The sequence below is a fragment of the Gambusia affinis genome, linkage group LG22 (assembly GCF_019740435.1).
Source record: "Gambusia affinis linkage group LG22, SWU_Gaff_1.0, whole genome shotgun sequence".
Lineage (NCBI taxonomy): Eukaryota > Metazoa > Chordata > Actinopteri > Cyprinodontiformes > Poeciliidae > Gambusia > Gambusia affinis.
In genome coordinates, this window is record NC_057889.1 from 13486137 (window position 1) to 13510704 (window position 24568).

The 24568-nt window shown below is 37.6% G+C and overlaps 2 protein-coding genes and 1 long non-coding RNA gene across 5 annotated transcripts in view; 2 read left to right on the plus strand and 1 right to left on the minus strand.

The window, feature by feature from the left end:
* On the plus strand, nt 1-14568 carry LOC122825144. 2 transcript variants are annotated; one of them, XR_006369588.1, is made up of 4 exons: nt 1-204; nt 519-606; nt 13422-13520; nt 14483-14568. It is a non-coding gene; the product is annotated as an uncharacterized LOC122825144 (long non-coding RNA). The 2 variants fall into 2 exon arrangements; XR_006369587.1 differs by lacking the exon at nt 1-204 and having other exon boundaries at nt 211-606.
* Nucleotides 7931-23803, minus strand: tmem63a (transmembrane protein 63A). 2 transcript variants are annotated; one of them, XM_044106278.1, is made up of 24 exons: nt 23553-23803; nt 22857-22956; nt 22083-22248; nt 21773-21852; nt 21543-21621; nt 21415-21452; nt 21191-21333; nt 20216-20267; nt 20030-20138; nt 19872-19942; nt 19697-19777; nt 18902-19019; nt 17359-17492; nt 15802-15945; nt 15378-15531; nt 15176-15282; nt 14996-15082; nt 14843-14908; nt 14457-14619; nt 13675-13780; nt 13412-13579; nt 11815-11930; nt 11672-11722; nt 7931-10352 (listed from the first exon to the last, which is right to left on the minus strand). In XM_044106278.1, the coding sequence occupies exons 3-24, from the start codon at nt 22221-22223 to the stop codon at nt 10212-10214; spliced, it is 2349 nt and encodes a 782-aa protein (XP_043962213.1). In that variant the 5' UTR covers nt 22224-22248; nt 22857-22956; nt 23553-23803; the 3' UTR covers nt 7931-10211. The 2 variants fall into 2 exon arrangements, with proteins under 2 accessions (XP_043962213.1, XP_043962212.1); XM_044106277.1 differs by lacking the exon at nt 22857-22956.
* Nucleotides 22244-24568, plus strand: part of gprc6a (G protein-coupled receptor, class C, group 6, member A) — a 9764-nt gene continuing 7439 nt past the window's right edge. Inside the window, exon 1 of the mRNA XM_044106276.1 lies at nt 22244-22310. Within this exon, the coding sequence (XP_043962211.1) occupies nt 22292-22310 (19 nt within the window). The 5' untranslated portion in view covers nt 22244-22291. The remainder of the gene's footprint in view (nt 22311-24568) is intronic.

The window sequence follows — 24568 nt, forward strand, 5'->3', positions numbered from 1 at the left end:
GTGTGCGTGTTAGTTCACTTAATTTCCAATGGAAGCATTTAAGTTTGCTCTGCCACGTGCATCATTAGATACATTGTGTAACGAAAAAGGAAAAAACGTAATCTTGTCCTGGGGGTATGATGGGATTGAAAAATGGTTTAAAGATCACAGCACGGTCAGTGTATGACGTCATGCCCACCGGATGGTCCTTTTCAGCCGCAGACGGTGAGAGTGCATGATAACAACATGACTGAGCGCACTTAGTCCAGGAGGGAAGATCCGGTGACTACATTGGAGTAAAATATAACTCAGGCTAATCCTTTCCCAGGACACTTAGCTCACTGGAACGTGACTTCAGACACTTACTCTTTTGGCAAGGGAGCAAATATGGAACTGATCACATTTACTCTGATTCCAGTTCAGCTGGATCCGCTTAGGCCACATTTCTACCATCTAGTTTCGCTTGCAGGCCGAACAGTTCTCTCATCTGACAAGAGTACCTTCAACATGCTTAAAGGCTGTACTCTTCCTCACTGTAGATTTGTGGAGTTCACAACTCTCAGCTGGGACACAGTCACCTCTGAGTCATGACCCTCTACAGCTCCTCATTGTGTTTACCTGGGTCAGGTAGGTGGATTGCCACATCCTGGTGTGTTAGCAATTGGGCCACACTCTTTGAATAATCAGATGATCAACACAACATTGCTTAGTTGGATATTTAATGTCAAATTTGTAGTTATGTAATTCATACATATATTTATACCTGTTTATCCTTGAGGTGGGGAATACCCTGAACAGGTCCCCATGTTCGTCACATCGCAACACACAGTACAAACTATAATGAAATCACACACATGCACACCTAAGGACAATTTAGAGAGATAAAACTAACAGCCATCTTTTAGGACAGAGGTACCTAGAGAGAACCCACACATGGACAGGGTCCAAATGCATCGCAGTCCTGCCAAGTTATGTGATACTTAGAGCTAATCTAACAAATAAAATCACAGTCAAATTAATTGTAGTTTGAACTTCCAAAATGCAAATATGTTCAATATGTATAAAAAAAAGTCATTGTGTTTCAGGAGAAACACCGCATGAAGTTAGTTAAACACATGGTATTATGCATTTTAAAATTGATAGGTTTTCTCTTTTTTAACCATTACTGCTGTGGTGTCGTGTCTTATATTTTCTAGCTTAATAAACTGGACATACCCAGTTGTGACAATGATGCAGTCTGAACTGCTTTACTGCTAAAACCAAAAGGAAGTAGCTCACGCGGCTAGAAACAAATGGGCACAAACAGACCGACAGACACAGCTTTTGTGAAAAACAACAAAAAAGCTGTAAAACTTCGTGATGACTTTTACATGGTAATATCTTTTGACATTTTCCACCCCCATAAATATCCCTCCAGATTTTCCGCAGCCTATCCCTGACTGAGTTGAGTAGGCCTCCAACTTCAGAACAATAGAGTGGAACACACTTCAAAAACTTCTCTAGAACTGCTCAGGGAACATGACCAAGAGCTTAAAGTGCAATCGCTGCAAATCCCAAACTGATCTTGCATCTGCGGGGTTGGAACAGACTTGATTCACGGAGGCCCCATTCTGTAACTTAAAAGACCCAAAGCAATGCAGGAAAACCTCCTGACACAAGACACTACTTTAGATCTTGTGTGTATTTCCTAAAAAAAAAAAAAAACTCGAGGTGCTTTTTTTGGACCAAGAGGAATGTAACATTTAGAGATCCCAGACCTCCATTGACTTACTGCTGCTTGTTTCTATAATAGTAAAACAGCTGACACATTTACACATTTTATTTATGTGTCCTTGTGCATACATTAATCTGATGTACTATGGAGGATTCTTTTACAAATTGTCTCCCTTATAATAGCCAGAAAAAGTGTGTAGTTTGATTCTAAACATGAGTCCAGACTGTAAGTCCTAGAAAGGCCTCAGATGCTCTTTCTCCCACGAGCCTCATATAGAACAGAGGCTTAGGGACAAAAAAACTGGAGGCCAAAGACAGTTCGGTTCCTGGCTGTGTTAACTAACTTTCAGAGAGATTAAATTGGTTAAGCTCAAAGAACATATGGCAGAATTCCTGGGACATGACTGAACGGTACATGGGTGAACGGGGCTTATAAATCAGCTTTGTGTGTGTGTTTCCTGTTATATTGGGCTGTTGTGCACTTTTGTTGAGTTAGAGATTTGCCCACCAAATATTTTTAGATGTTAAATCTAAAAACAAAGATCAAGTTTTCACCTAAATCTGCAATGAATTCTGTTGTTACTGAAGTGTTGCTGGAAATGAACCTGTTTTGCTCTTGCTTCAGCAAAATGACTTCATATTAACCAATGAGTGAGCAAGAATTAGTAAGGGTTAGAATAATATCAAGTTTCATATTTGAAGGATGACCACTTTCTGGAAATTTCCAGTGGTCACATCATCACTCTGTAATGTTTTCTTTCCTAATTTTTAAAAGGAAATCATGTTCGCCCACCTTTTAGATCATTTCCAGTATGTCGTTAATAATTTTGTCTTTTAAATCATAAAATACATTTGTATTTTACATTTAGTCTTTGCTCCCTTTCTTGAGTCACTCATGTTTTAAATCTTAGTTTTAAATGTCATCCTTTTTCATTACCTGTTGATTTCTTCATTGTGAAGTTTAGCAGTGTTGCAAAACCCTTAATTCAATTGCTTGTTCCTCTAAAACGTTTATAGAGGTAATCAAGTTAAGGAGACAGTGAATGAACAACGGTTGTGGAGTTTATCATGGCTCCAGTCCAGCTGTATCTTCCAGGAGAAGCAGCATGAAGTTGGCTTTAGTTACACTCAAAAAAATATGACTGGTTACTATCCCACAAATTTTTTGTGACTGTCTACTTGGAATGATCTTGTGCATGATGATCCTATTATACCATGCTTGTCAAGTGGAGCGTTTCATCTTTTTGAATTTGTGCCATATGACCTATGCACCCCTAAAAACCAAGGCATGCAGGGGTTTTAAAAGGGCATTTTTCAGAATTTGATATCAGGCTTCACAATTTTGAATAGAGATATTTGACTTGCTCCTGATTATCAAGACGCTTCAGTCATTGAAACGTGTACTTTTTCATGGACAACATAAAATGCACATCTTGCAGTTTGAACTGCAGCCTGAGAAACTCATGCTTTCATCTGTCAGCCAGCCTCCGTCCACCTTGGAGAAGTGTGCGTTTCACCACAGCCAAGAGTCCTGTTTCACCACAAACTCAGCACACACTGATCTTTGTGTGCGAGGGGCCTAATGTTGGTCCTGTAGGTGTTGGCATGGCTTGTGATTTTTCATTTTAATGGATAAGTGAGATCCTCCTGGCTTCAGCCAGGGCAGAGGTGCATAGCAGCAATGCTGCCAAGAGTGTTGCAGGAAATTACTTTGAGTGCTGCCAAAATATATGGGCAAGATTAAACTGTCGCCATGCCATCAGGGTGACATTCTCTGATGACCAATCCACACCGGGGTGCCAGGTCACAGTGCTTAGACTTGTCCAAGCACCAGAGAGGCCCCAGATATGCTGATGCCTTTCCACAATTTTGGTTATTATTCCATACACTCGGCCTCTAGAGTTGAAACAAACTGCAAAGGTGCAATATTCACCAAAGTCATAGACTTTCACAGAGCTAACCTTTTTATGTTCAGTAGTAAAACATGTCTGCATTGTTGAATAATAAAATAAATATGCTGGTACATTTGGGATTTTGGAAGCTGTGAGTCTTGTCTGCCAATAGTAAGGTTGGCAGTATAAAGCCTTACTATTAGTTTAAGGCTTGATACTTACAGTAAAATTATATATATATATTTAAATATGCAGTAGGTTGTCACCTACTGCAAAGTTTAGTGCAGATACTTTAAACTGCAATGCCACAAATGGCCAGTAGGAGTCTTCTTCAAGAGATGCCCTATCAATGTTATTACTAAACTGGCCTCTCATTGTATCTGTATTTGTTAATAATTTCATAACTAAAAACATTTTACTCTATTTCTACAAAGGCACATCATTTGGTCTACTCACTTTGCATGCTCGACAGACACTGAGGAAAAAGTCTCATGTGCTGCATGAGCGAAGTTTGCAATTTGATATCAGTTTCTTTGTTCCCTGCTTATTTGTATTAAGCCAACTAAGAGCTGTATTGAATTGCAGCATATCTTGCTTTTGAATCCGTGCAAATCCCTCGTCTTATAGTCGATAAATACCAAAACGCAAAAACATAACCAACGGCGCATTAATCGGTTTAAAACCTCTTAGGTTTTTAACTTTCCAATCATTAAGACCATGCAGCAGTACGCACATTCTGGTTTCATTTATTCCTGAGCTTCATTCATGCTCATCCTTTTCTCTTCCCATGTCACGCGACATTTCCAGGGCTCTGTGTGTTGGCTGTAATTGTCCAAACAAAGAGGCCTCGGTCTGAAGTCACATGCCTCGTCAGCAGCGGTGATTTCAGCTGCCTGGCCCTCTGCCCTTCTGGTTAATGTAGTCCATTGACGAAAAAAAGAGAGGGAGAGTGGTGTGACTTTACCCCATACAGAACAGAACACAGAAGAACGGCCCCTCATACACCCACCTACTCACCCACACAGACAAACAAACTTTGGGCTTGTGGCTCAGGATGGCACCTCATTAGAGTTGGCACTCTTTGTGGAAGTTTTGGACAGACACACACACACCACCTTAGTTCTGTTCCCTCATTGGCCCGGGAAGGAAGTTAGACTTGGACTGAAGCAGTCTGTTTCTGTCCTCGTCCCGCTGCTCTGGGAAACTCAGCTCCCAGGCGGCCAGCGTTGCCATGGCACTAATCCTGACGGGACAAAAGATGGGAGTGCCACAGAGCATGATATCGCCGGAGGCCCGCTCATTGGTTGGCACAAGCCCACGCGATGCCGTGATTGGCCGCCGCCATGTTTATAAACAGATCGGAGCAGATTGGTCAGAGGTCACATCCATCGATCTTTGTGGTGACAAGAAGGAAATCTGACCCTAAAACCTCCGAACTCTAAATGGGGTTTAATCCTTACTTGATATACACACGCACACAAACAGTGGTTCTCTCTCAACTTTGCTGGCCTGGGAGTGTGGAATTAAGTGAATACTGAGAATGAGGGAGGAAGGTGACTAAATAATAGCGTATTTGGTATACAAAGGCCCAGATCAGAACAATAACAAATGCAGTTAGGGCACAGAGTTCAGCGGTTGTCACACCTCCACTCCACACAGTGGTTTTGGATTAACCACTGTGTGGATAAACAGCTCCAGCAGAAGGATGTGTACTGTGTATACTCATAACACTCAAACAGCTAAGTCTTAGTGATCTTACTTGACCTAACCAGAGTAATCCACCATTTGAAACCAAATGAAGTTAATCATTTCAGATTTCTTTTACACTAACTCCCTATATTCTTTTACTATCATAACCTCAAATTAGAAAAAAAAGACATACATTTTTGATCATTTAAAGTTACATATTAGAGATTGTCATGTATGTAGCTCCATCCATTTTCCCATAAACTATCTTTATCCTCCTAGTCCCTCATCTTGCTGAAACACCACAATGCTGCTACTTCCATGTTTTAGGGTTCAGGTTGATGTGCAGTTTTACGTTTCTGTCAAAAATCTGGTTTTATACTCAGATTACTTTACAAACAGGTGAACTCCATTTACAAACAGGTGACTTCTGAAAGCATTGTGTGGAAATTTATTTTTTTTAGGCATATTAGAATACAGGTGGTTGAAAACAAAAGTATGCCACACTTTTCAGATTTTCCAAAATCTGTCCTTTGTTACATGAACTTGAACTGAATTGTGTAAATTTCCTTCTTCTTTTGCAACACTTTTCTAAGGCACAGTTCAATGGGCAAATGTTCTGAACAATAGGCTGCCCAGATTTGCATGTGAACTCTCAGAAGCCAAACTGATGTAATTAGTGCAGAACGCCAAATGACATTATTAAAAAAAGATTAAAATTGAATGAAGGCATTTGTTGGCCTAAAGCTGGTTTGAATGGTTGAGTGTTTGTGGCCTCTGAATTTTCCCTGCCCCTCCATGCCATTTTACACAGCTTTCTGATAGGATGACATCACCATCTGGTCCTCCGCTCATCTCCATATCAGCAGTTTCGAAACAATATATATTTTTAAAATTGATTCATTGGACGACAGTGCTGGCTAAAGATTTCTTCTTCAGCACCGACGAGTTGAATCAGACTCAGGCCCAGACAGGCTGATGGAATTCATGGATTTGTGATTTGCCGCTCTCTCTCTTTCTCTCTCTCTTTACGGTGGCGTTTTAATTGCTCTCGCAGGAGCGCAGACAAATCGTGTTCAGCGACAACAGTTTTCAGAAGTGCTCCAGAGCCCCTGCAGTGATTTCCACAACACAGCCACGTCAAACACTTCAACTCGACTTCAACCAGGTCCATCTTAATTAAACTCAGGCCCAGACAGGCTGGTGGCATTTGTGGATCTTTCATGTGTCATTTTTTTTTTTTCTCAGCTTTTGTAAGGTGGCGTCTTAATTATATGTGTCGAAGGGAAGACAAACTTTGTTCACCGACACTAATTTTCAGAAGAACTGTCGAAGCCCCTGCAGTGATAACCACAACACAGTCATGTCTGCTATTAATTTAAACTCTTGCAGACAGAGTTGTTATCCAAATCATCAAGGCAGGCTATATTAAGGAGGATGGAATTTCCTAATTTTGTTCAATTTAGTGAAGAAAAATAAGGCGGCTAGATGATTGAACACATTTTTCCCTAAAAGCCTGAACCTCCCTTTTCTGATGTTGACATCCATCATGCACTGAATCTGACAATTTCTCTGCACTATTTCCAAATGGTGCCCTCCATAACAATGTCACAGATAATGAATCATAATATACATTTGCCTTTAAAAAAAAAAAAAAAAAAAAAAACGGACTCTGGGCTTTGGCCTATCTACTGTTTAAAAATTAGAGAACCCTATCCCCAAAGTAGTGCATATGTCATATGCAAAAAATGATGTCTGAAAATTAAGCCAAAAGGTTTAACAAAAAAAATCTGAAAAGTGTGGCAAGCATTTGTAATCAGCCGCCAGGGGAACAGGTCAGTGATTACGTTGTGGAGAAGCTTTAAGAAAGGTTACAGTTTAAAGATTAATAAAAATAAGTCACTGACAGAAGAACGTGGTCCATCATGTTGCGAGGAAGCTGGTCAGAGGAAATAGGATTATGGAGGAAGCTAAATATAAGCCAGAGAGTGGAGAAGATTTATGACAGGGTTAGAGGTTCACCTTCCAGCAGAATGAGAAGAATAACATACAGAGCCACAATGGAAATGGAGGGGCTGCGAGACATTTTGAGAAAATGTGAAAAAGTTGAAAGAGTTCCTATACTTTTGAAAGTATGAGCATGCAGCTTTAAAGATTACGAAAATGTTTTTTTTTTTTTTTAACTTGAGGTTGTAAATTATTTGCAAAATGTTGCTGGGTTCTCAGAAATGTGGTTTACACCAAATGAACAGCCTGTTTTGTGTAAAACTACATAATACATGTGTATTTGAACGCAAGATGCTGTACGCCACGCCCGGTTTATACGCAGCTGGATCAAAACTTTCACACGCCCACGTGAACAAGTCGAGAACCCTGTGGCCAAGGGCTGAGCCAGTGAATTGTGGCGTGTCCAACTCTGGGTCAGAGTTTAATTTGATGTGAGGATTTGGAAAGCTGCTTGATTTTGCGCTATCCGCCAATGCGTCTCGAGGCCCGCAGTCGTAACATCTTTATTATTTCTGCTCCACAGAGGAAGTTTCTCCAGCAGTGGCTGGGCGTTGTATACACAAAGCACAGATAGTATATCAGGTGTCCAACATCAAACTCCCCATTCTTGGAGCTGCATGAGAATATCTGCGATCCATTAGTGGCCCCAAATCCTGACTCTGCAGAGCTTTGTCGTGTGGCTTTGTTGCGTTTCTGTATTGTAGCCGTGACAGATTCTGTTTGATTATTACAGCTTCAACAAAATGAGACATATGGAGTTGCATAGTAATATTTTGTACTTTAATGAAAAACATAACAGTAAAAACTGTATTTATTGCTTAAACATACGTAAAGTTCAACTTCATGATAGAGCAGAGGTGACTTTTGCACAAATGGCATCCTTGACCAGGTCTTCTTTCTTCATTTAATATTTTTTCTTATTTTTCACAAAGTAAAAGAAAAAAAACAACAAACCAGTTTTCTTTAAAATCTACAATTACCTTAAAATAACTGACTCTAGGTTTGGATTGTGTATATAGACCAGTTTGTTTTCATTTTTGTCTAAAGTGGTTTTATGTAAAAACAAAAAGCATTAACTTCTTTTTGTCTTTTCACAAACAGATTAATTGTTTGTTAAACCTAAAACTGTGATCAAAAATAATTCTCTGATGGATTTACAGCTCTAGGTTTTTCAGATTTTGAACAAGAGGTTCTAAGTAGTGCAAAAAGAATAATTCAACAAGATCAAAATCCATAAATCAGATCCTGGATTTTACTGGACATGTAAGCAACAAGAAACAACTTATATGGGTGCAGATGGCAATTTCCTTCTCTTTGGCACTCTTGTGTTTCCCTAGATTAAATGACAACCTCAGTGGTGAGCCATAATCACCCCCATCCAAAAAAACCCAAAACAAAAAAAAACCAAAAAAAAAACGAATGGGTGCTTTCAGATTTTACAGAATTGACATTAAAATCTTTTAAGCTTTTACCCAAATACTCTAAGTGTGCTTTGTAATAATAAAGTGATAAATGTATTCCTCGGACTTGTGTTTTACCATTCTGTAGCCTGAAAGGTCAGTAAAAGAACGTGTGGACATTAACACTGCAAAGTGAGTGAATAAGCAAAGTCGTTTTTCTCAAAGCAACTGAAAACCTCTTCAACTCTTACTGCTTCTGAACTGGCTTTTGTTCTCCTAGAGCCACTGCAAGGCTCCATTAGATTACAGCGAGCCTCGTCCAAGCCTTTCCTTTCACCACGGCGACCAACCTCAACGTGATAGTGTAGCACTTCATCAGCCGTCTCAATCGACTGTGCTAATCACTGCAGTCCCCTTCTAGACAGCCCTTTATTTAACAACAGTGGTGTTTCCCTGCTGAGGCAGGTACTGTGGTGAGAAAGGGGAAAGGCCAGGAGAAAGAGAGGGTAAGAAAAAGAAAAGGAAACAATAGTAAAGGATCAGGTGAGGAGGTGGAGCTGGCAGGGTTGTAGCTCCGTAAACTGGTCCAGACCAGTGTCAGAATAAGTGAGAAATGCTCAATGCAACATTGTGGGTTTGACCTTTTTGTTACAGCTTTATGAATATTTCAGGGGACCCACATCTTTACTGCGGCTCAACAGCGCCCCCCGGTGACAAGATTAGCACATATAACTCAAATTCTCCCTCGAGTTTAAAATGACATAATATATTAACACTGAACTCCTTCACCATTTTGACAAAAAAAAAGTATGAAGAGCTCCTTCGATTTTAAAAATATAAATCAATTACATTCAACAAAAAAAGGTCTAGGTAAAAGATTCATTCAATCTTTAAAAATGTAAAATATGGCTGTTTACCTATGGATGCAAAAGTAACGCATAATTACAACAAAAAGTTAACTTTCAGATGCAGACCCTTTGCCATATTTGCAAATGTAAAAGTTTTGGTTTCTTTGTCTCATTAATAAAGCAAAAACACTAGTCATTTCAGTAAACATAAAAGATACAGAAGGTGCGATATAAAATCTTTCCCTTGTGGGGTGAAAATATTTACTTGTGCTCATCCAGCTCTTTGGTAAGTTGTAGGTTTAAAATGTGCAAGTAGCCAAAACAGAGTAACTTAGTTTTTGGCTTGTTCTGAATGGCAGTGTTTGTTACAAATATTACTTGGTTCTTTTGAAAGTGTTCTCAAACAGGATGTGTTCTGTCTGTGCTGCACGAGTGCAAACGATAAGTCAAATATCAAGAAAATTTCCTGAGATTTTTGTTTCTTATAAACAAGCCCCTGAAAACTTACATTAGATGCGATTTAATCACAGAAGGCGGTAAGGATGTTGGATTGATGTTTGAACAGGGGAAGTGTTAATGGGACTCCCTGGGATAGTTTATAGTCAGATCTGAAAACCAAGTAGAATCACTTTTGGTAACTACAGGCATCTTTGTTTCTAAGGTGCACCTCAAAAGAGCCCAAGGAGTTATGAATGTTTCATGGCGCTCTCCAATGGACTAAAGTTCTCAGTTAGACTGTCGTCTAAGGAGCCGTACGACTGTTGAGGTCTAGGTTCCTTTGTGGTGGTGGCTGGTGATTGGGTATCAAGCACTCTTGGAAGGTAAACCTGCAGATGTGCAGAAAAGGACAGAGGGTTAGCATTTATGGCATCTTCCATAATCTGAAAACATTGAGTGACAAACTTTGATCTCCATAGAAGAAAGCAAAGTCCAAACGAGAGTACAGATGCCGTCTTTAACTTACATGATTGACAATTTTGTCCGTGTTTATAACAGAAACCAGCCTCAAAATGTTTTGAAAATGGCTGCAATTAAATGTATAATATTAAACCTTGTTAAAATTTTCACACTTGTTTCGCTTTCTGACAACTAAAGTTTGAAAATAAATACATGAAAGTTGTTTTATTGAGAGTTTGGAAGTAAAAACTAAATTTAGGTGAGGAAAAAAAAAACAACAGCAGAGAATTAAATAGAAAAACTGGTAAAGACAGTGATAGTCACTAAAATAATAATAATAATAAAAAAAAACATAGTAATTGTAGATTTTGAAACCATGCATCAAATTCAATCATAAATCATGAATAAATTAAATGACCCTGAGCGTAAATGAACAAGAGTTAGTTGTTTAATTCAGTTTTAAAGGTATGAACAGAATGTAGAACTAGTTCTTGTTTAGGGTGAGCTGATCAATGGTGACTACAACTTATGGTTATTCAGTTGGAAAAAAATTATTTTACAAAATAATTGTTTTAACCAAATTACAATAACTACAATTTTTTCATAACCCTAAAAATTCCAATAAAATGTTTATAACCAAAGGTCAGTTATTATTATTATTATTTTTCTATTTCAAAGTTGAAACTTCACATGTTTAAAATGATCAGAAAGTTGATAATCTTACCAGCACTAATCCATAACTTCCTGCCAACCTTTGGTATAAATATAACTTGACACATAGGGCAATTATCTTTAGTCAGTCTTCAAAAGAGGAAAGACAAGATGTCATACCGTTTAGGTCCAGAAATTACTACAAACAATAGTTATTTGCCTAAAGTTGCCCATATAAACAGTCAGAGTCATAATTAGAAAACTTTGAGTTTTTCTATTGCTGCCATGCAAAACGAGGACGTAAACTTTAAAGCTCACTGTTAAAGAACTGCAAATTGTTTTGCGTATAAGGTTTCCATACATTCTAGCCAAATATGTGGTAAATCTGCTAATTTGAACTTTAGTACAGTCTTCTGTGTGTGTATTCTACCTTAAGTCTCCTTGTTTGTTGTACTGTCTCCAAACAGAAATATTTCAAACATGATGGTAATGATTTCTTAGTTAATAACTAACACTAGAAACAACATGTTCTCGACATGTATGATCTTTGTTCACACTGGAATTTGTTATTTTGAAAGAACAGTCACAAGTACACCACCTTAGTATTTTCTTCCACTCCCTCCACTGTATCCTGGTCCTCCTCTTTGACCTGAAAAAGTAAACAAACAAGTTGAATGCTCAGCGTGAAGGATGAGGTCACAGCAACAGTGCGCTCACACGCAGAGGTGGGGGAAAACTCACCGTATAGTTATGAGGACTGAGGTACTTAAAGTGGCCGAAGCAGGTAAAGCCCAAACAGATGAAGACAGTGAAACACAGGACAACTAAGGTGAAAAGGGATGTAGCCGTTTTGAAACCTGAAAGACAGTACAGAATGATTGTAAACACAGCTTCCAAGAACATAAGACAACAGGCAGGGTAAAAAAAAATACATAAAAAATAACCAAAAAAAAAAAACGGGTAAATCATGACGTAGTAAAGGTATTTGCCTCAGACAGGTGTGTTTTTTTGCTAATAGCTGCCTGAAGCAGACAATCCTTTGATTAATCTTAATAACTTTTAATATAGCAAAATATCTGCCTGCAAACACATGTGACACTGGCAGTAAATCATTCATTAATTATTGCAGATAGTTCTTCTCAGCAAAAGAGGAGGATATCACAATAAATTAGAGCGTAGTTTTTCTTCCAGCTAGACAGGTGACCTGTCAAAACGAGACATTTTTAATAAACTTAAATGATATGTTGCACAACACAGAGGTATGCATGAAAACTCATTTCAACTGTCTGAAGATTTTTCCTTTATTGGAGTAATTGGGATTCCCTGATCTTCAAAATCAGAAGAATGTTCTCCTCTCCAAGGCACGTTAAAGGCATTATTTTTATGAAGAAGTTAAAATATAAACCTTCAATAATTTGAGATTTTTACGACCTTGAACTTTGAGGTTTGAGGTTCAGTTGGCGCCTTAGGGGCTTTTAACAAAGGCTGTTCACACTGCCGCTACACTGAACAGGCTTTTCACACTAAAGAGACATGCAGTTCTGGAACACAATGTCTGATCTGTAAGGGAACAAGCAGATTGTGTATTGTTTACATATCTTTAACATTGTTTACATTTCACAGGGAGGATTCCTTATTGTGAACCTTGACTGCAGGGGGACATGTTATCGGAGCTTCGTTTTTCTCATTTTAGGATTTCACCTTAAAATATCAGCGCTTCAGCAGAATCATCGAAAAGATTTCAGTGTAAAAACAGACGCCTTTTAAGGTTTAAAGGACAACAAATCACAAAATGTACCTACTACTCAAAATGAATGTTATCAACATGTCCAACTTTTAAAACTTCTTTTAAGCGTAGAGTGCCTTGCAAAAATATTCAAAGAAATCTCAAATGAGACTTTAAAAAAAAAATCTGAATACTAACTTGCATTTATATTTTACGTCTCTTAACTCTAAGACATCAAAATAAAAATCTAACCATATCAGAACCCCAATTTCTTTGTAAATGGACTCTAAAGAGTTGAAAATTCTTGTCAACAAATGCTCTCCATCCAATCTGACTGAGCCTAAGTTATCTGATAAGAACATTTCAGTCTGTAGATGTGCAAAGCAGGTGGAGATGTATCTCAGCTGTAATTAGAGAAAGATTTTGTTCTACTGATCTGGTAGTGCTCAATACCAAAACAATTGTATGCCTCGCTTTCCAGGTTTAGAACTGAAAACAACAACAAAACAAAAAAAACTTTTCTTTCAACTTTGTGTTGGTCTGTAAATAAAATCCTAATAAAATACATTGAATTTTGTGGCTACATTAAATGTTAAACCATTTATTTCTAACCTGCTCTCAGGACAGAGAAGAAGTAAAGCCATATGAGACAGATGATTGGTGCTGCCAAAGCTTGATCAACAGCTCCAAGGTGGACACTGCGGTCGAGGCGAGTAGGAAGGTATGCAAAGAACAAGTTGTGTCTGTCTACTAGGTGCTTGAGCAGCATGTAAAGGAGACCTGATCAAATGAAACATAAAGTCACATATTACCAAAACGCTCATGCTACTTGGCATCAATCAGATTAAGCATAAAATGGGATTCTGATTATTTACCAAATGGCACAATGATGGGGCAAATGATGCTGTAAGCCATAATGACCGTAAACACACACAGAGTCCAGCCGTACATGGCTCCGTATTCAAACTCATACGCTTGGTGCTGTGAAGAAAAAAAAAAAACATTAAAATTTACTTCTAAATGAAGCAGTAAGTATATTCATATAAAAATAGATGACGACATTTCTAGTACAACAAAAACCCTAGAATGTGAAATAACAGCCCTTATTAAAGACACCTTTGTCAAAGTTTTGCTACAATTAAAAATATTTATTCCTTTATTTATTTTGAGTCAGAGGAAAAATCCACATTATATTCCTTACTGGGTAAAAAAGGAATGAAAAGAAATGCATGTACATACACATATACACAAATATACTAAAAAAAATATATGTTTGCATTATGGACAAGAAATTATCTAAGTTATCCAGTTGATTTTTATAAAATATTACTGTATTTACACATAAGCAAGAAAACAATTTAGCCTGAAAATAAGAGGGGGAAAGATACATTTATTTACTCCTCCTCCCTATTCATACATAAACCTTGTGGTTGTCACTGTAATCTGAGATTTAAGTTGTTAATTTGTAGTTCAGTAGAATTTACCTACATTCTACAGAACTAAAACCATGTAAGATGTGCAATATGTTATGATATAAATAAAATAAACCATAGTTGTATTACAATACATGGTGAGACCTATACAATGTGCTGATTTATATACGGATATGTACAAGAATAGCTAATAAAATGTGAGGAAAAGCATAAAATGTCCTTACCTGTTGGATGTATTTTCTTTCTGCAGCAGAGCGAGCAAGCATCAAACGTATGGTGTAAAGCAGTAACCCTGGCAACCGCAATAACTCCATCCCAGAGCCCACCAGGCCGGCCGCGATCACGTAGTTCACAAAAAACGCACCTTGGTCCGGTAAAAACACGCACCTGGAGGATTATTAAAAAAGAAAAAAAGAAAAAAAAAGGTCATCAACACCTAGGAAGATATGATGAATATCATCCTGTAGGACAGCGGAACAAAACTGGAAGCATTTATCCAGACAATAATTGCTAGAGTCAGATAAAGCAACAAATAATTCCACATTTCTTAATTCTAATTAAAGAACATAATTGACTTAAATTTAGAGAACCAATGAAAAAAAATACTCACTCAAATCTTGTTTTCCCATCATTTAGAAACGTTTTATCAAACAGCCAACGGAAAAACCATGCAAGACTACAAGCACAAAAACAAACTAAGTTACAAACTAAGTTAATAAAAAAATTTCACTTGGTAGGTGATATTCTGCTTGATCAGAATTACCTGGTGAGTCCTAGCGAGGGAAGAATAAGGACCATGAAGAGCAGGAAGAAGTACAACTTTCGCATCATGCTCAGCTGCTCACTGGACCTGGGACCCAGATGACAGAAAAATAAAAATATGTACTTGCCATAAAAACCTGTTCTATGCACTCACTACCACAGTGTAATGTGTTTGTAATACATGCTCCAGTGTGCCTCTCCGAGAGTAGAGTAGTACACTATTGTAGGCAACAATGCAGAAAAAGACCAAAGCAGAAGAGTCGGGAAGAACTGGCTGATGATGGGGCTCTAGAATGAGAAATAAAAATCAACATAAAGATTAAAAGCCCCTCCCAAAACAAAACCATGACAGCTTAATGTTCTTTTGAATCACCAGAACTCACATTAAGATCGTATATTGGACTAGTCACGTTGAACTTATCTATGACGTTAATGATGATGGTGGGAGTCGTCAGGAAGGTGAGCAGGATAAACAGGAAAAGGTTTATTCCCAGCCAGCGGATGACCCAGAAGAAACCGTGCACTGAAAGGTTCTCCCTGGTGGTCATGGAAACCAAAACAGAGAAGTTATACTAAGAAAATAAAAACCATCAGAGGTTATTGTGTGTAAGCAAGATATGAGCAAGACTAAAAGAGAGAAAACTGAAAATGTCCAAAACAACATGCATTCATTAAACTCCACCCTGATGCTTTCTTATTTTTTAACAATGAATAAATTAGTAAATAAACACAATTTAAATTGTTTTAACATACTGTTAGGACGTACAGGGAGCACGCAGTGTGAAGTGTTGACGTTTCTCATCTTACCAGTAAACACTTTTGGGATGTGGAGCAAAGCTGACCCGCCACTTGTTCACTTTCAGATCTCTGCTGACAGACGAAGGCTGAGGCTCCCTCCCACAGCAGCAGTCTGGCCATCCACACTTGATGGCATTGAAGTCTTTTAGGATGCTACAGTGAATTACACAACAGTTAGTGATGGACAGTACCTGACCCTGCTGGTGGCACAGAGTTTTATCTTACAGATCCAGTGACCATCTAAGATTTGCAACACCAGAAAAAGTTATATTAACTGCAAAAGACTGCTATTAAATACTATTGTAATTAGGCACATTTGTGCATATGAAAGGAACCATTGTACCATTATTTCATACACAAATCTTGACAGAAATATTTCCATTGAATGCTCCACAAATGCAATGTAGTTCTGTAAAGGCTTTTAACTCTGATCAGTCATTTTGTGAAGGCCAGCAGTGTTTACCCAACTCTGATCCTTGAAGTTTTCTACCTTGTATGTTTTAGATATTTTCCTGCTTTAACACAACTGATTCAGATGACTGCAGTTCAGCAAAAGCCTGTTAATCAGTCATCAATTGAAGTCAGGTGTGCTGAAGCAGGCAAACATCTAAAACATTCAGGGTAGTGTGTCTTGAGGACGAGGGTTGGAAAAACACCAGACGAGTCATTGATGGAGAATATTAGAGAAGGGTTAGTTTATAAAATAATGTCTTGAGCTCTGAACATGTCACAAAGCACTGTTCATCCACTGAAAATACTACATATGGCAACACAGTAAAACTACTAAGAAATCATGGTCCACCTAAGCTAGCAAGTACAGAGAATCTGTTGCTAGAACCTGTCAAGATTATAAACTCCAAGAGGAAAAAAAGCAAATGTTGAAAGAAAACTATTACAGCTCCCACTTCTCCCATTTCAATTTAGCCACAAGTCCTGTAGGGGACATGAAGAACCTGTGGAAGAAGGATGATTGGATGAGATCAAACATCATGCTGCGGGATGTATTTCTGTAGCAGTGAAAAGGAAGCTAGTCAGAGTTGGAACGAGAAGTCGAGATAAAACCAAGGCAATCCTGGAAGAAAACAGCTGAAAGAAGTTCAGATTGAGATGGAAGTTCACTAGTTGTATAACGTACTTAAACATACAGCCGGAGCTACAATGGTACAATGATGTGAATATGTTCATTTTAAAACATTCAGATCTTAAAATGGCCCAGTCATAGTACGGCTCTTAATAGAATTGAGAATATCTGGAAAAACTTGAAAAGTTGCTGTTCAAGGATGCACAGATTAAATATTAGATGTGCAATGCTGGTAGAAACATACTCAAAAAGACTTGCAGCTTAATTGTATTGAAAGGTTGGTCTATTCAAAGTGTTGATAAATACAAATGTACATCATGTTTTTCATACTGTATAAACCATGCATAATTTGCCTTCAGCTTCAGTTGTGCACTGTTTCTAACTCATTTGAGGTTTGTGGTTGTAGCAGATCCCAAAACTTTTTCGTGCTAACTTGTCTGAACAAGTTAGATATTGCAAACACTGAATGAAGAACGGATACTCACTGCTTTGCCATAGCCTCGTTCTGCAATGTGACAAAAGCGACACCCAGAGGGTTCTGTGGCACTTCTTCTGCACGGTGTCTCATTTCCTCCAGCAGCAGCTTTTCTTGATGTCTGTAATATTCTATGGCATCAACCTGAGAAAATAGACACAAAATTCAAGTAAAACAATTTTTTCCTTTTATTTAACTTTTCCCCTTTTTAGCCACAATATTTAGTTTAGTTTTTTTTGTTTTTTTTACCAATTTTCTCTCTACAGATCGCTTAAAATACAAATTACCTTGGAATCCCAGGTGTCAGAGTTGTATCCTGATCAATGCATTTTACAATGATCACTATGAGAGTTTCTTATGAAATGTCACATTTGTGATGCGTCATCAGCTACATTTCCCAGTGTTGCCAAAAGATTTGTAACTTTTTGGTTTGTTAATGTTGGCTTTTCCCTTAACAATCCAAATAGTTTTCACCCTTTATAAATATATTTGTGATACAGGCTTTTTATTTAATATAAATATGTAAATGAACATTTATGTAAAATGAAAACTATGTTGTTTATTAACATAAAATAAACAAAAATTACATAAACAGATACAAGTGTGCATGACTCACCAGAAAATGCTGAGTAATTATACTCAGATTAGCATAAAATTGATTATATTTTATTTATTTCAAACATGATACAAGTATAAAATCACCCACATGAACAAGGAATGCAAAAGTCACATATTTTTGTACTACATAGCTACTATACTGTACTACAGGTCATACATTGCTGAAATCTTAGAAAATAGTGTCCCCAATCTCTGAAATCTACTTCTTTAAATGCAAAATCCGACAATGTGTGAGACGTAAACTGTCTGTGAGGAAAATAGCATGCTGCCTGTGATAGCTATACAGGCAAAAAAACTATTTTAAGTGTGAATGAGTGAAATATCTTTAAAAAACTTTGTCCTGACACCTGCCTGCTTTCTCCCTGAAACAGTTATCTTTTTCTCAACAAGTTATGATCTCTCCTTACCTGAGAAGTCCCTGTATCATCATCCCTGCTGCTGGCCTCTGGTCTAATGTCTCCTCCCTGACTTTGCTCTTTCTATTGTGACAATGAAGATTTCTTCTAAATATGTAGAACGCAACAGTGAGCACAACTTCTGCACAGAAATAGGATTGGGTTCATTCCTGCCGTCAATTAAATGGTAAGAAATTGAACATAGGCAGAGGGGGTAGAGTGGTCAGAAATGTACTCAAGTAAGAATAGGGTTACTTCAACACATTTTCAAATTTGTTGAAGTAAAACATTTTGAAAATGTCCAGGGTCTGGATAAATGCAGAAAGAAACCCTCTAACTCTATTTTTCTACTTTCCTTTTCATTATCCTTCCTTACTGATGAAGTATAATGTGTTATTTAACTGTAATTTAAAACTGCATTGTTTTTAAAGAAGCATTAGGTCTTGGGACACTGACTGATCTTAACCCAGTTTAATCACTACTGTGGATGAAAAAAGCCCTGTGACATAGAGAAGACCTTGATAAAAGGATTCATCTCACCCTTTCACAGCTGGAGCAGCAGCAGAAGTGGCCACATACACGAGGGGTGATCTGCTCTCGCACTCCTGTTTTGTCCAGGATACGCTCGTAATACCGCAGATTTTTCCCAGCTCGAACCCTGAAAAACATGAACACAGACAAAGGGTACTCACTTAAAAGTAAAGCTAAACTAACAGTCATGCATACCTACTTTCCACGCAGACTGTGTTTGAAATATGTTTAACTTCTTATACTTTTTTCTAACTGCCTCTAAAACCAACATAGAAACAGAGCCACTCCCTTTTTACTGATGGTGTTGGTTAAGCATGTAGTTGCATCTCTAGCAGTCACAGAGCAGTAGATGTTAATATTCCACTCATGATGGACATAATAACTTGTCCTTCGGATGAAATAAACTGTGTTGCATTAGAATGCAAATTTTTGAGGTTTACATCAAACGACAAGAATACCATGGAGACATGATGACATCTTTCAGCCTTTATTTCAAATACAATACTCTGTATTAATACATAAAATTACGGTCTAGACCACAGGTGTCAAACTCCAATCCTCAAGGGCCAGTGTCCTGCAGTTTTTAGGTACAAAACACTGGAATAAAATGGCTTAATTACCTCCTCCTTGTGTAGATCAGTTCTCCAGAGTCTTGCTAATAACCTAATTATTATATTCAGGTGTGGTGCAGCAGAGGCACATCTAAAAGTTGCAGGACACCGGCCCTTGAGGACTGAAGTTTGACACCCTGGTCTAGAGTATTAAAAGTACAGAAAAGAAAATCAGTTATCTCTAAGATCTTACCTTTCTTTATCAAGGTGCATGAGTTTGGCCACATTGTAGCCCAATGTCACTGCACACACCTGGCAAGAAGGATAGGCCTCCCTAAGGACAAATACAACAGCAGATGAGCAATAGATCCTAACTAGTGATATGGTTGCTTCAAAAGAAAAAGTCAAGTCAAAGTCATTTTACGTACATGAAGTGAGTTTTTACTTGCTCATCTGTTGCTCTTTTAGGTATCGAACACACAAACAGGGTGTTTCTGGCCTACAGAAAAGGAGATGAAAGGTGAATTTTATTTTTTTTCTTAAATCACATAAACTGTTTTGTGTAAGTATTAAATAATAGACTCACTCTTTCTCTAGGCATGCCTTTCATTTTTGATGTGTGTAATCGCAGCATCACTACCGTCAGGGCCAGGTAGACAACCGCAAACACAGTATGAAGCCATAAGAAGTTGTTTCTAGTGTAACAAATGAGATATGACAGCAGCACTGTATGCTAATTACCAGAGCATATTAACCTTTAAATCATACTTACTGAATGGAAAGATTTCCAATAGTTGTCCTTCCAAAACTCTGGGGATCATTTCCTAAAAGAATTAAGTCATATTATGAATTATAGTTTATAGTTAATTAATATATTTGTATAATTAATATACAAATATTTTGAGCGTGTGAACATATTCACCCAATTATAAAAGAACATTTTGATTTTTTCTCTCACGCCGTGCATTTTATTTATTTCCTGACGTTATTTTGTGTTGCTAACTATTTTGTTTTACTGGAAATGTTGAAAAATCGTCCATATTGTTGTGGACGCGTTCTCGGCCACAGTTTATTTTCTGTTCGCTTCTAGGTATGATGCTGTATCGTGCATGCAGTTGTGCTGGCCTCCTTTATTTTATGCCTTTGCCCTCGGGCTTTAAAGCAAACCTAGTTCCATTTTGTACGTAGTCAAAGTTAATAAAAGTTTATTTCTCTTTCTGTTTAAAGATTTTCTGAACTTATCAGAGAAGATTAGGATATATAATCTTGAAACTGTTGAAACCTCACTTATAATTTACCAGTATATTACTTTCTGGTGCTCATATTACGTTATCAAACCATGTAAATCAGCTGAGTTTGATGAAATTTGACAGATTATGAACACTGATCAAACCAAAAATGCTATAAACAGCCTTCTGCAGGTGGTTATTACGTCTTGGAAACAAAAGCCCATTTTCTTTAATAAACAGAGCAAAATTAAGCTATTGAAAATTGTCTTAAATCATTTATTGTTATGAACTGACGCTTGACCTACGGCTTATTTTCATGCTTATAAAAAGGTAAAAAGGAACAAGATTATTTCTGTACATGTGATTGTGTTTTACTGCTTCCCGTTTTTCTGTTCTGCTTAATTGTAGTAAGTCTGTTAGTGTTGAGCAGTACTGAACACTTGAGAAGATGTTGAACTTTAACTTTTATGAACTGGAGTCTTTGTCAAATGGGGTGCAATATTTGGCGTTAAACCTACTGAAAAGGTTTCCGGACATATTCACAGGCAGAATGATTGCCAGGGAGGTGACGGTGATGACCACTAGCAGGATTATCAAATGTCGCTGGAAGGAGAGGTAGTGAACAGCATCCATGCCACATTTCTCTTTAATTTTTCCCTCACTGAAACACAAACACAAGATAAAACACGTTTAATTTAAATAAAGACACAGAAAAAAATGAACGAAGCTCAATAACACTCACTCCATTCTGACGATGAATGGTAGCCAAGAGCAGAATCCCTGTACAGGAACAGAAATACTGTATTACAAAGAATATTAAAAGTGGCGGCATTTTCAGATAGAATAGTTTTTTATGATGATGTTGCGTACCGACTCATAATCAGGGTCCTCCGCGTTGGATATAGTGGATGCCATTCGTCCATAACGACGATGTCTTGATTCAATAAACCTGTCACACAAAGGTTTCCTGGTAAAAATGCTTTTGTATCCTAAAACCACAATTTATTTTAATCTAGACTTTAAGATTCTTGTCAGTAGATTTGCCATTTTATCATTTTAACAGGTGGAAAAAAAAAATGCATGCCAAGGTATTAACCAACCCTTGATTATCTGCCACAAGAGCTAAACGGCCGTAGTCCCAGAACTTCTTTCTGATAACTGAGAAGAGCAGCAGCAGGACCTGGTGGTATCAAAACAATAGCAAATTTAGGGTGAGTATGACTTCCTTGTAGAAAACAAGACAAAGGGACATCAACTCATTTGTAAGAACAAAAAAAAAAAAGAAATATGTACTGAGTTTACTGAATTGTGTTATACAGAGCAAGTCCTGATGAAAGAACATTTCTTGTCATAAGCTTTTCAATGCTAAGCAATTTCAGTTACATAAGAGGCAGGTCGACAGAAACATACAATGAAAACGCAGAAGTCAAGCAGCAGGACAACTGGCACTCCTCCAAACTCGAGTCCTGAGAGAACAGTGCTCTGGTTGGAGCTGAAGCAGCTTATAGGAGTTGTACCATTAGATATCTCCATAGGCCACAAAGCAGACATCACTGGAGTGTGGCCAGCTGTCGACCTGTAGAGAATCACAGAAGCGCACTTTCAAACATAACCTGACCATGTCCAATAAGGCAGACAGTAAGGAAAACTGTTTTAATATACATGGTTTTATATTCTTGTTTTCTCTGGCTGTGGTTAAGCTGGCTGAAACTAGGATCAGTTCCCCTTGCTCATAGCAAAGACAAATAAAACTGTTTGGAAATACTTCCAGAAGTGAAATAAACCCCATCATGGTGTCGAAACTAAAGGAGCACCACCCATTATTCCTATTTTGCAATTAGTTGGTAAGCTACCTCTCTGTGTAAGCAACCAACTACAGGCTCTAGAAGAGCAAATAGAAACACTTGGCTAAGACCAACTTGTTACTCAGGGTCAATCCATAGGGGGTAGAATTGCAAAAATAGTAGAATATTGATTTTGAAAACAGCAAGCAATTTTAGCAGGCCTTCAAAATGCTCTCCAATAAAATAGTCAATATAGGGAATACATAACATAACAGTCCAGATCCATATTGTCTTTTCTAAGCAGTAGCCATGGTATACATTTTTGTTTGCTTTGCTTTTTTTTTTTTTTTGATCTGTTCTGTTTTGTTTTCCCCAACCCTGGTCCTCAAGGTGCACTGACCTTGAGATGTTTGAGATGCTTCCCTGCTTTAAAACACCTCATTCAGAAGACTGCAAATCATCCATCAATTGAAGTCAGGTGTGCAGAAGCAGGGAACCATCTAAAACATAAATATATGGCAGATAGCAGATACATTAAACAGACATTTGTCTGTTTATTTTTGACACACATGATGTGCAACATCAATTATGACCGCGGTTTATAAGAGTACAGCTTCGGAGCCCAAATTAGTTTTTGTATGAAGAAAGATTTGAGATACTGTCAGTGACAGAGCAGTTCTGTGTACTCAAAGCCAGTTTAATTGTACTGGTTCTCCAAGTAATCAAACAACAGACACACGCCCTTTCCTGCTAAGATAGACGAAGTCATGAGGAAACAAACAGGACTTGAGAAACATGACAAAGCTAACTGTTCTAGTCTACCGCAAATTATCAATTTAAAAATCTTCATATAGCTGAGCGACGTGTCTCTTAACTGTCTGAGCATAAACAGCAACAGTGTAAGTCAGCAGCTGTTCGGTAGTTTTGTTTTTTGACACGTTGACCAAACACAGCTGAACACACGTTTAAAGTTGTAATTTAGCAACGCTAACCACACTAATAACCGCTTAAAATATTAAGCGCTTTAATAAATTAATTTGGAGAAACAGTTACGGAAGTTACCCAGAAACTTTGCGGTATAAAAGAATGCGCTTACCTTCACAAACCGTCTGAAGTTAATTTAGGACCGCGGCCGCTGATGTAACGAGATTTTCTTATCTGTAAGTGGCTGACTGAGTGACAGACAAACCAACAATTTTGTCTCTTACAAACTCTGTAAGTAAGTATATTTCCTCGTACTGTAAATAACCAAAGTATGCGGGACTTCTCCTCCACTTCTCCGCACATGCGCAGAAGCAAGAACTTCCTAACGCAAGTCTCGTGCTCAGTAGATCGTCAGTGCTCGAGCCGCTCCCTTCAGGTAGAAAACTTATATTGCATGTGAAAAAGCTGGTTGCACAAATTACACTTTTCATTGCGACAACGGCATTTTAGAAAGTTTTTAAAGGACGATATCGAACCGAACAAACAATAAAAGCAGCTAAACACAGGAGCATGCAGGTGTGTGTTGATATTTTTATGCGTAAGAATATTATAATATGGGACACAGTGATATTCAAACATGGATTGAAGTTTATATTTCATGATAAACATTTGAGTTAGTCATGTTACATAGAAGATGTTACTGATAAAACTCAAATTGTATTTTGATGAGTCTTTTTTTATTGTTGAATAATCCATAGGGTCAGCAGAGTTTGAATATGAACGATTGTGAACTGAGAATTGTTCAATATTGTCCAAATATCTTAAGAAAACATTGAAACAGTTTAGAGCTGAATGTAAGCTTGAAAATCAGAAGGTAACTTAAAGGGGGTATGATGTAAAATTTATTTATCTTTATATCTTGATTTTGGTCCTTCCTCCTAAAAACCATTCCTGGAGTGTTTGTTGTTTTGATTCTGTTATAAATGTTTTTATATATATAGATATAGATATCAAGATATCCTTGGAGTGACAGTCTCCAGACAAAATTACAAAGTCAAATTTCTTTACATATAAAGCATTTTATAACAACTGAAGGTAACATAGCCACTTCATTCTGCTATAAAATGGCATTATATGCCAAGAAATCATACCGCCCCATTAAACACTATTTGCCAAGAGATTATTTAA

Excerpts from the sequence above, each read along its gene's own strand:
- tmem63a (XM_044106277.1), bottom strand. The coding sequence starts at position 22,223 with ATGTCTGCTTTGTGGCCTATGGAGATATCTAATGGTACAACTCCTATA. Across the intron at positions 14,620-14,842 it reads GATGGGAAAACAAGATTTGA|GTGCGTGTTTTTACCGGACC; the intron begins GTGAGTATTTTT and ends ATAATCCTCCAG. Across the intron at positions 11,723-11,814 it reads TCAGTCCTCATAACTATACG|GTCAAAGAGGAGGACCAGGA; the intron begins GTGAGTTTTCCC and ends TTACTTTTTCAG.